We start from the raw sequence: 12704 nt of genomic DNA, 5'->3' as shown, positions 1-12704 counted from the left end.
ATGCACTTGAAATGACCCTTTGCATTCTTTAAATTTAAAACTGTGTCTGGCTTTAATTGTTACATTATATTATGTTAAATATCAAAAGTTTTGGGTCAGTTTTTTAATGAAACTAATACTTTTATTCAGCAAGGATGCATTAAATTGATTGAAAGTAACAGTAAAGATTTACAAAGCACTTTTGAACTTTTCCAACTGTTTCCAGCTTTGATTAAAAGAAATGTTTCTTAATCACCAGATCAGTTATTTAGAATGATTTCTGAAGGATCATGTGACACAGAAGACTGAATGATGCTGAAAATGCAGCTTTGTCATCACAAGAATAAATAACATTTTAAAATATATTCAAATTGAAAGCATTTATTTTAAATTGTTATAATATTTCACAGTATTACTGTTGCTATATTTTTAGTCAAATACATGCAGCCTTGGTGAGCAAAAGAACAAAAACATCTTACTGACCCCAAATTTTTGAACGGTATATACATGATGTGTACATATGATGATTATTTTGGTCATTGTTTTTTTTGTTATTATTGTACTAAACTTTGGCAGGAGCTAGAGGAGAACTATCAGAGAGCGTATTCAGAGGCTCTGGCGGCATTCGGTAATGGTGCTCTGTTTGTTGAGAAGTTCATCGAGAAACCACGACACATTGAAGTACAAATTCTTGGTGAGTATATTAATCCAGGTGTGTATTTTGTATTTTGTGTTTGTGTATATTTGTGTTGACAAATGAAACAGAGTGGGATAATATAAGAATTTGTCTGCAAGTCCCTAGGCCGTGTGCACATATTTGCTTACTATGATCTATTAGCTTCTCTCTGGTGTATTTCAGCCATTATAGCTGAGTATTTTGGCTCATTAGACGTGATTTGCTCGTCTGGAACAGAGCTCATAGTCGATAACATACAGCTGGAATTGAATTGGGCTTGTTAACAGAGAATGGCTCTGTGTGTGTCCAGGGAACACCAACAACATGCTCTCTTTCTCCCTTTCTCTCACTCTCAGATAAACTGTTTTTATGACTGTCTTCTTGTCCTCCACTGTGAATGTCATACCAAAAAACAAATAGACAAGATCTGAGATAGACAAGATCTGAGATACAAAGGAATTAACTTTAAATTAAAGGAGAGTATCAACAAAATACAACGCATTCACTAAAAGATGATATTGTTGTTAAATCTTGGTCATGTTTGTGTTGTTTTACCATAAAAAAATGATGTCACTTCCTGGCTTTTGATAGCTAAAGGGATATTACGAAAGACAAAGTGAATGAAAGGTTCAGTTGAGGACACATGAAAGACCTACAGTATGATATATTTATCAAGTAAAACAATGCTCACGAGAAAACATATTGGTTTGAGAAAGGAATTGAGAAAAGTATTCCATTTTTCATTTCCATTTTTTTAAATGTGACATTACAATAATGACAACATCTGCTCAAACCAAGGCCATAACCATGTCTTGACCAATGCTTCCCCCCCCCCCTTTTTTTTTTTTCTGTGCCTGAGTATTGGTCATTTTACTTAAAGGAATTAAATAATTAAAGGATTAAAAGGGATTAAAAGGGATAGTTCACCCAATAATGAAAATGTACTGTTAATTTACTCACCCTCAGGCCATCCTTGATGTAGGTGACTTTTTTTTTCTTCAGTAGAACAGTAAAGAAGAACCCATTGACTTCCATTATATGAATCACCAAGGACCACAGTTTCTTCTTTACTGTTCTTCTGAAAAAAAAAAAAAAAAAAAAAGTTACCTACATCAAGGATGGCCTGAGGGTGAGTAAATTAACAGCAAATTTTCATTTTTGGGTGAACTATCCAAAAATGAGAATAAATAATAGAATAAATAAAAAGTAATAAGATCGTTCAAATAAGTTATATGTCTAATTGTAGTTATGAAGTAATCAATTTAAACTATTTGCAAAGAATATTTTAAAATATGGACACATTCACACTTATTTGTATGTCTAAAATGTGAAAAACGCTAAACATTTCTTGTCTCATCACATTCAGTTATGAATTATATGAATCATGTAAATGATATTATAGTTTCAATTGAAAACAGCAGAATTTCATAAAGTTGATGTTTCACATTTCTATCATAACATAGCTGTCAAATTCTAAATGTTTAGCTAATTACATTACTTACATTACCATGCTCACTTATACCGTTAAAACTAAAGCATTGAAATTTGCACTTGGCCTGCTTATTTTGATTTGATTGGCCATCTCAATTATGGTTGACATTGATGAGCACTGTTGGGTGGGGGGCTTGTCCTTCTCAATGTCTTCAGTTAAGGCCCAGGCTCAAACCAAAGAACCAAAGTAGTTGATTTTCATTGTAGATATTATCTTAAAATAAGAAAATATTTAATTCATTATATTCAGATATGATAGGGCCATGGAAGTGTTCTGCATTGTGGGAGTAACCCATTTAAGAATTAAACTCAAAACTTTCTCTTCGCATCTCTTTCTCACATCTCCCTTCTCTCAGTATTTATTCTTCTTGCTTTCACTCATAGGTGATAAATATGGAAACGTAATTCATCTGTATGAGAGGGATTGCTCTATCCAAAGGAGACATCAGAAGGTGGTAGAGATCGCTCCTGCTGCCCAGCTCGACTCTCACCTGAGAGACAGATTGACCTCAGATGCAGTCAACCTGGCCAAACAGGTAGAGTACTGAAATAAAATGATTGAAATCAAATGATGTGTACAACCTGCGACCACAGCTTTCAAACATACTGTACATTTCTCTTAGCATCATATTTAAAATGTCCTTCATGAACGTTCCTCTATACACTGCAAGTCAATCAACTCAAGGTTATAATACCTTCTCTCTCACACACACACACACACACACACACACACACACACACACACACACACACACACACACACACACACACACACACACACACACACACCCACACCCTCAAGGCATGTGCACTCAGACCCAGTGCTCTATGTGTGTACTGAATGAATACCTAATGTTAGTTCTCAGTGCTGCTCTGTCAAAAGAATCAGTCACAGAGGAAGGTACGTTTTATTTATAGATGTGTTTAGAAGAGGCTGATAAATGGAGATTGAAGCGATCAATGAGTTATTGGTAGTAAAGTCTCAGTGGTGTCTGTCATTATGAAGATATGTGTTGCACTGCCTACATCATTTCTCTTTCATATTTTCTCTGTATCTCTTATTCTATTTTACCTCTTTTTCTTTCTGTAGATGATTAGTAACAAAGTTTGTTTTGAAAACTACATTTGACTGATTATTTATGGACAGTGCAAGTCTGATGGCACATTGTAAATCAGGCATTTTGCTCAGGTTTTAACCATATATATGGCATCCAACTATATGAGAAAAATAAACCAACTATATGAGAAAAAAATACATAAATAAATATAATTAGAATGATAATAGAAATATATGGATGACCAAAACGGCAACATTTTTGTTGAATTCAAATGTAACAGTTCCATTGCAGACGGTAAAATTAGCAACATAATACCGCATGACATTTGAGATGGCCTAGATGAAAATTACAAGAATGACAGAGTTTAGCATGATGTAGAGATATAATGCAGTGAGACACTTAAGTTGAGTGTTTTGATGCCAGAACGTTCCAGTGGAAAATCAGTAGTCTGACATTTCACTTTTCAGGAAGAGAAAAAAAGAATAAAGAGGAGAGGGAAACCCTCCTGGTGCATGCTGGGAAACTGTAGAGATTAATCTGTGTTGATCTGCCCGCTCTGTCAAAATTGAGTGCAAGCTTACACACACACACACACACACACACACACACACACACACACACAAACACACACACTTTTAGATATCTCCTCTGACCTTAGAGTTAGTGACTGAAGGATTACGGATTTGGAGAGATAGACTCGCCACCCAGTGATTACAAGGTGTGTACGTGAGCACGGTTACCAATTCCCATCTGTTGATAAACCACGTGCTGTCAGTTTTGATAAGTCACTTGCCCCTGTAGGAGTCAAATTTGTATGTTTCATCCTTTGAAATGATATTAGTGATGCTGGCAGCAGCAGAGAAAAGGTGAAGAGAGAGAGGGAAAGAGCGACCATCCACGCAACAGAGTGAGAGCAAGAGATGACAGATAAGGATGGAGAGACAAGATAAATCAATATTGGGCAGGTGCAGCAGACAGGATGAGTTTATTGTTCTATTTTTTGGCTTGATGAAACCTGGCAAGCCGTTGCTTGTCCGCAGTCCCTATTGTTTTGATGTACATGTTGTAATGTAGGTACATTTACAACAGGTGGCAGTATTTCATTCATTTCAGGCCACCAAGTGTTCCTCTGGATTGTTCAGAAAACTGAAAAACTGTCCACCTTATATGACCTTGTAATTACTTTTTGTACTTGTGTTCTCCATAGCTAAGTAAGCAAGATTTTATTTAGACAGCGAGCTAACAACACAAGCTAATTAAATGTGTTGTGTGTCTACTGAAACCTTTCCACATTTAATATTTCACTGTTTTCATTCATCATCTGCGCAAGGTTATAGGCATATGTTAGTTTAATAAGCATACTGTGCTCCTACAGAAGTTAAACAGGTGTTTAAGGGCTTTATTGGGTGATCACATGATTGCTGATGTGAAAGCATTTCACCAAATACTTTTGATAGTAGCACCACTGGATAGAAAAAAGAGAAAAATTTAATTTACTTAGATTACAAGTGAGACTGAAAGCAGAGGTGAGACACAATTGGAAAAAAAAGACAATACAATAGTAGCATTTGCAGGAGTTTGTAAACAGGTTTTGTTGCTGGTTCATAAGAACTACAGGCACATGACAGCTCTTAAATGGATATTTGTTAGCTCAGCTTTTTTCTTTATTCAGGGGCAAGTCTTATTCTGTGTATTGTATTGTATTGTATTAGATGCACTTTGGTTGTGCATGTTATACTGTTACCATGCAGTTCTTTATTTTGTATTTCTTCATCTTTTCCATATTCCTGTGTTCTTGTTTATGCATAGAGACCAATAAAGCTGTGTTTAGATCCTAAAACCTAAAGACTGCATTGGCTCTCCATCTTCCTCTTTATACACTCCTCTCCCTCACAACCTGTGAAATACAGAGACATAATTGCCCAATTTCACAGTTTTGTGTTACAGATTTAAATCGTTAAAGGGATAGTTCACCCAAAAATTAAGATTCTGTCATCGTTTAGTCACCCTCATGTTCAGGGCCTAAAACTTCACTTTTTGCCACACCTGCCAATGGCCGGTGATTTAAGAAAATGTACCGGCCATGAAACGGTTTTTGCAAAAACAGGCAGTTCTGACACCAAAATTTTAGATAATAGTGAAAATTCACAATTCTATTTTACATTTTCGATACCACAGCTAAAACTACTAGCCTAACTAATATAAATTTAAAATATTATTAAAGACAAATAAACAGTAAGTAATAAAATAAGAACAAATAATCAAATTACAAGCAAAAGCACAAATAAATCCAATATAACAAAGATACAAATGAAATAAACAGTGCTTTTCATGTCTTTCAGGTAGGCTAGGTCTGAGAGTAGTTTTTGTGAATTTGTCCGCTCAAGCGCAAGAAGACGTGAAAGAAAGCTCAGGGATGTGGCTTATGCTGGTTTTGGCGCATGCTTCGGTTATGTGCGCACTCAAAACTTTCCACACAGCGGGCACGTAAGGAAATGAGCTTAATTTTGCATCTTCTTGTGCTTGAATATTTAAATTGTCAAGGCTTAAAGGGGTGTTTCACTGTTTTTTTGTAGGCTTGATTGTGTTTATGGGGTGCAGTTTAACATGTCTTAATACTTTGTTTAAAAAAAAAAAAAAACGCTGTATTTTTCATATATTTTATCTTATTACACCACTGTTTCCATTGTCATTTGAACGGCCGGTTTGACTTCCTGGTTCCGTGATACCACTCCCTCCGAAATACACAATGGGCTGAGATTGGTTAGCTGGCACAGTGTATTGTGATTCGCTGAAGCGTCCAGAACTGCTTCTCTCTAATAAATGCTAAATTACAACTGTTTAAGTACTATAAGCTGGCTTTGGCCACGCCTTACTGACTCGGATCGAAACGAGAACAAACGCGACTTGCCACGTGAATACAGTAAACAAACTTCCTAGCAACGACACAGCACTAAAATCAAACTAGAAACAACACAAAAACACTTACGGTATGTAGATCCTGCTGTTGCTTGACTGCCTGCTTCAGTGGAAATGTAAATAATGGCGTCTATATCGGCATATCAAATTGAGCCCGAGTCAGACCCAGATAGCAGTAATGAAGAGGGTCAAGCAGAACCTCTGCAAGCACGGTTTTTAAAGGATGTTTCTGAATGGTAAGTGATTCCATTTGTATTTGTGTCAAAGTGTTTAGATATGCTGTCACTTGTAAATGTTACTGCTGTTTGTTAGCTTTCAATATACGGTTTTATCCTGATTAAAACTTTACTGTAGCTGAATACATGACTGAGTAGTAGCATTTTTGTAAAGGTATTGTGTAATTTATAGCATGAACAACTGTTTGTCTATGAACATAGAAGTTTGTTGGTGTTTGTTTGGCGTTTGTTGAAGTATGCAGTAGAATTTAGCTAACTGGCTAGCGAAGCAAAAACGCATTGGTCTTTATTTACGTCCTTGATGCAACCAAAAATAGCAACATAATACATTTAAAAGACATGTACAAACAATAAAACATTGTTCTATTGTCTCCGGTGTAGACAACTCTTCCGCTTCCATAATGCCACGCGACATGGCCTCGCCCACTTTGTTGCGTGTTCCCGGGGGCAGAGTTTATGTTAATTGCAGGGTTTATTATGTCACCAACCCAGGAAGAAGCTCGTTGTAGTCCAAATCTGTCGTTTTTGTAGGCATTAAACTGTCATAACTTTAAAAGGCAATATCAACGTTTGCATTGAACTTTCAGCACTGTAACTTTGCTGATACTGTGTATGCTCAAGCAGCAATGTTACACACTAACTTAAGTTAAAAAAGATTCAGTGCTGAGCCTTCAACTGTCCCAAGCTTCGTTCATGTTTGTTCACATTCATGCATTGTTAGATATTCATAAAAATGTTGCCGGCTAACTGGCGGGACACAGTTTCATATACTCGCCAACATCAATTTCTACTCACACAATTTTTCAGAGCAACTGTGCACGGCAGGCAATGGGCATTTAAAACGGTTAAACATAAAAGGTCTATGTCAAAGTCACAGCATATTTACTGCAGCAGCTGATGCTCCTATAATCACAAACCACAACAGCACATCCATGAGATCGTTTAAATTGAGATGACTTTCATGTCATAGAATGTCATAAGTCAATTTCAAATGAGTGCAGAATATCATCCTAATCTGACGTCTGTGTTTTTTCTCAGACAACCCCTATAAAAATTCTAGAGCAAATTACATACTGTTATTTGTGCAAACTCCACAGTACTCTGAGAAATCTAATCCAGCCTTAATGCGAATGTCTGTGATTTCTAATATTGTATAATCCTAACACTTCATGTGTTTTTTGACCTCCCTGAGCTGTTGTTTGTGCACCAATCTTATGCACCAAAAGCATGCTTTCATTTAATTTCAGTATGTGTGGTATAAGATGAAAAAATAAAATTAAAAAATTAATAAATAGAGCCAAATCACAGAACCTGCAAAGACAATTTTAATGTCAGTCTCAGGTAATAGTAAGGTAGATTTTTCTGCTCACTTATGCAAGTTTATTTTAAACAGCCACTTTTATAATCATGTGAAATATACTTAAAGATTTTTGAATACATTTGAATTATATCAATAAATAATTCATTAAAAATTAATAATTGTAACTCGAACGACATTTAGAAAACTAGTCCTGTACTAATAGTAATATAGTGTCATAGTTCAATTTCAAATGAGTGTGAATTTATCATTTGCAGTGTGTTTTTATATTTTAATTAACCTAATTATCAAACTAATAATGTAATAATATGTTGTCAGTGGCCTACAAATACACTGGCTTGATTAGCTACTTGTTACAAATGCTGGTGCCGTAGTGACGAGACGTATGCGGATCTCCACAATAACAACGAGTACTTTAATGAACAAAGGAGGATAACACCAAACACATACAACATAACATTAAGATCAGACAAGGAGTGAAGGGAGTGAGTCCATCATATAGGGAGTGCAGATACAGAGAGAGAGAGAGTCTAGGTCTGTGTGTGTGTGTGTGTATGTGTGAAAAATCTTCCTGTTGGTCGGAGCTAATGACTGTAAATTAGAAAGTTGTCAAGCTTAATGAGACCATTATGTGTACCGAGTTTGGTGACTGTAGTTTAAACTAACCCCCCCCACTCTTGTCACAAGATGGCGCTATAGAGGCTCTCCTCCCCACCTGTTTCTACGGCTTTGCCCGTGTCTACTGGTTGATATCTCTGACATTTGTATTGAGTTTCATGCAATATGAAGCATGCTAAGCGTCTCAAAAGCAACCAAAATGAAAATTAAAGTTTGATGTGTTGCCATGGCAACAGTGTTTGAGATATCACGATTGTTTTCAGGTCTACATCTGCTGTGTATTGACATTACACTGATGAAGTTTGAAACAAAACGGTAAAAAAAATAGGGTGATCTCAGAGCATTTTGAAAGTGACACACTTCCTGCTGCCAATTGGTGGTGCTATAACTTTGACTCACAATAGTCACATCCATGTAATCAGCATCCTATAACGAACACACAGGTGAAGATTCATAAAAATCAATCAATGTATGCAGACGTTATAACACATTTTGTGTTTCCCTTTTCTCGCCATAAATTTGTTGCCTTGCCACGGCCAAACCGTTCGAGATAACAAAAATCCGCTCGCAATTTAGCATCCTCAATGTCTTGACTTCATGCTGACCGAGTTTGGTGGTGATCAGATTAATCGCCTAGGAGGAGTATGTCAAATTCCAGAGCATGTGTTTTCCAAACAACCCATAATAACTGACTTCCTGTTGAGCTGGCGTATAACTTAGAGCATGAAAGTTGTTAGGCCCGATGAGGTCTATATGTGTACCGAGTTTCATACAAATAAGTGTAAGAGTGTTTGATATATGGACCAATTTTTTAGGCACTATTCAAGGGGGCGCTGTCGAGCCCCCCTGCCACTCCCGAGTACCAGCTTCTGCCCAGTCCTGATGGCCGACGATTCCAATGTGTGTGCAAAGTTTCAAGAGTTTTTGAGCATGTTAAGGGCCCCAAAACCCCCAAAAACTTAGAAAAAAAATAATTTTCCTAAGGAAAACAATAGGGCCTTCAGCCTTTGGCTTTGGCCCTAATAAATAAACAACAAAACTTGACTCGAGGCAGATGTGGCGTGCAGGTGACGCTTACTAGCACTCGCTCTGTTCCCACGGCTCTCAGCCCTGCCCTGATTGCCACAATATTCTGTTAGGATTTTAAGTCAGAGCAACCAAAGACTGATTTAGACCAGTTATTGTATTCTAAAAATGTCTGTTGCTAGTCCTGTGCCAATTTTTATACACCTGTGCAGAGAGGTTTGTTGGTCCCACGTTGCTTTGATGATTTCAGGAATTCCTGTTTCTGGATGGAATAATCCACTAAGACAAGGTTGAACTCATAACCCTGGATTTAGGTAGAAGCCACATTATTTCAAAGTCTCTATTGTTGGCAGTCTTAGTTTTTTTTTTTTTTTTACTCACAAAAACCACAAAATCCCACAACTAATGCACTTGCCTTGCCAGTAGAATTGATCTGTAGAGCTGTTGGTGGTAAAGCACTCTAGCTTCTTTACAGTCTCTGTTTTGGATTAAAGCCAAACCAGCAGCTTTCTTTATTATTCTGGCCTACATGACATGAAATATAGGCCATTTATGATAATGTCATAGTAATTTGGTAATAAATTATACTTGCCCTCTTGGTCGGTCTTCTTTGCTGAGAGTGCTGGTTGAGCATGAGTAGGTTTTTTGTCTGTGGAAAAAGCTTTACTTTACCTCTGCTTTCTTATCTATTACTGAGCCAGTAACAGCTGATGGAATCCAGGCTGGTCTGATCCTAATAGGAATAGCACTAGATGCTGAGCCATTCTCTCGGCTCTTTCTCTCCTGTGTAATCATTAGCCCTCACCTGAGTAGCTTCGCAAGCTCTAACACCTTGACAAGTTGGTAGGTATTCTGGGGGTCTTGGAGGCTAAAGACATGCTGTTCTTGACATGACTGAGAATGGAAGTCTGACACCTTTTCTGTCACCTGGCAAAAGGAAAGACATGTATTAGGCCTAAATAATCCCTCCGTTGTTACTCACCAGACTGAGATGTCAGTAGGGATCGACTAGCCAGAGGAAGCACTGGATCTTTTCCCGATGAACTGGCAGACAAATCTATATATTTTATTTATTTATATATTTTATACACTGCCATTCAAATGTTTGGAGTCAGTTAAGCTTTTCAAAGAATTTTCTTATGCTCACCAAGGCTGCATTTATTTGATAAAAAACTGAGAAAAAAGGAAATATTGTGAAATACTATTACAATTAAAATAACTGTTTAAGATAATTTAAAATGTGATTTATTCCCTAATAAATCACATTTTAATCACATCAAATATATATGTGTGTATATGTATGTATGTGTATTTATATATATATGTAATTATTATCAATGTTGAAAACAGCTTCTTAATATTTTGGTGACTGTGAGGCCATTTGAGTAAAGTGAACTCAATGTTTGAGATGATTTGAGCTTTGTGACGTGGTGCATTATCCTGCTGGAAGTAGCCATCAGAAGATCAGAAGTAGCCATCAGAAATTGAGACTCATCAGACCAAGCAAAGTTTTTCCAATCTTCTATTGTCCATTTTTGGTGTGAATTGTAGCCTCAGTATCCTGTTCTTAGCTGACAAGAGTGGCACACTGTGTGGTCTTCTGCTGCTGTAGCCCATCTGCTTAAAGGTTTGACGTGTTGTGCATTCAGAGATGCGCTTCTGCATAGCTCAGTTTTAACAAGTGGTTATTTGAGTTGCTTTTCATTGACTTCATTATAAGACTCTATTTTTCTGGTAATGAGGGCTTCATCCTTTCAACTGCTAATTCTATCACTGTCCATGGTTCTGAAATGCGTTCATTTAAAACACTATATACATTTTTCTTGTGATCTTCTGAGTAAGCAACAGTGAATAGTTAAATTCTCAAACATTCTGAGTGGACAGTTTACTTTGTTACAGAACTTTAATAAATTGCAGCAACAACAATTTAAAAAGAACTTGTGGACATTAATCTTGAAACTCTGTTCATTTTATACTCTGTAACTAAAGTAAATGGGGCTAGACTGAGAAAGAGAGTGAGGATATAGTAAAAAGAAATAGATCTTCTGGACAGGATGAAAGAAGCGAATGAATAAAGGAGTAAACACAGGTAGGAGTGGAAAGAGCAGTGAGGAGACAGTACTGTACTGTGAAGGACGTTCCCTTGGTTGCAAAATAAACACATTTTTTGACATCAACGCATCGCACACACACACAGGCCTGAGGCTCCCACGGTATACCATGTGGAGTTGTGCTCTGCTGTTGATGGCCATGAGCTGTTGAATTGATTTATTACTTCTGGCTGCTGTTGTTGACATGGCTGAAATCTAAATGGCTACAGCCGGCTGGCAATGTAAGCACTTTAAAGGGCACCGTAAGTCATTTATCCTGGCTCTCACACAGCTTTATTTTATTTTCAATACAATTTCCATCTGACAGTCTTGTGGTCTGTGGTCAAAAAGATTGAATCAGAATCTCTTTGTGTTTGGAAGAAAAGGGCCATTGTCCCTTCCCTTTGCTCCATTCACTCCATACATTCACACCTCTCTTTGCGTCCGACCAAACGCCCCACATTAAATAAAACGCTAAGTGCACTTAACCTTTCATAAACAGTGGAAACTGAGAGATAAACAACAGGACAGCTGGCAGCTTGCTGTCATCAGCAGTCTGACTTGCTCAGTGTCTGTTCTGTTGGCTGATATCTCTCACTCATTTTTGGTCTTTCTTTCTGGGGTTTGTATGCAACGAATGTGATTCAAACAGAAATTAGCACATTTTAAAGGAACGGGGAGTACAACAGCTCTGTTGACAGATGCAGTCAACACACCACATGTGACATACTGTGTAATTCAGACTTCGAATGAAGATTTATTACTGCACATGAGCTATTTGCGTACATTTGGCATGAACATCCAGTTTAAAGCCCTGCTTATCTGATGCATTTGTGTCTGATCTAGTGTCAGGGTGATCGCCGATTTTGTAAATGTGATCAAAAACCGTCCTCCCTTTCTTTCTCTCTTGATATCACTCTCCCGCTCGCCGATTTGAAATGCAAATAGTTATTGGATGACAATGAATTTTGCAGCTAAAAGCCATTAACTCTGAGCTGATTGACTATAGCAAGCAAAATTCATGAATAAATCTTCAAGGAAGGATTACAGATAAAACCAGCTCATCAAATAACACAGAAGCCTGAGATAACCCGATTCTATCATTCTCTCCTCTCATCTCACCTCTCTCTACTCCCTACAGAGAAATACAAACCATTCTTCAGCATACTGCAGTCTTTCTCATTCTCTGCTTGCTCTTCCCTAAGGCTGTGTGGAGTGCTGCAAAGTGGGTGTTGCGCAAATGACTGCCAGATCTCTGTAAAACAGACAGGCCGCTGGTGTTATAAAGCAGGT

At 37.3% G+C, this 12704-nt stretch overlaps 1 protein-coding gene across 3 annotated transcripts in view; it reads left to right on the top strand.

The window, feature by feature from the left end:
• The window catches only part of pcxb (pyruvate carboxylase b), a 256057-nt gene that overhangs the window by 20044 nt on the left and 223309 nt on the right, over positions 1 to 12704 (top strand). For all 3 annotated transcript variants that reach the window (XM_048185986.1, XM_048185985.1, XM_048185987.1), the window contains 2 exons: positions 556 to 673; positions 2531 to 2682. In XM_048185986.1, the coding sequence (XP_048041943.1) occupies positions 556 to 673; positions 2531 to 2682 (270 nt within the window). The remainder of the gene's footprint in view (positions 1 to 555; positions 674 to 2530; positions 2683 to 12704) is intronic.

Source organism: Megalobrama amblycephala, linkage group LG3 (assembly GCF_018812025.1).
Source record: "Megalobrama amblycephala isolate DHTTF-2021 linkage group LG3, ASM1881202v1, whole genome shotgun sequence".
NCBI lineage: Eukaryota > Metazoa > Chordata > Actinopteri > Cypriniformes > Xenocyprididae > Megalobrama > Megalobrama amblycephala.
This window is presented reverse-complemented; position numbering and strand designations above follow the sequence as displayed.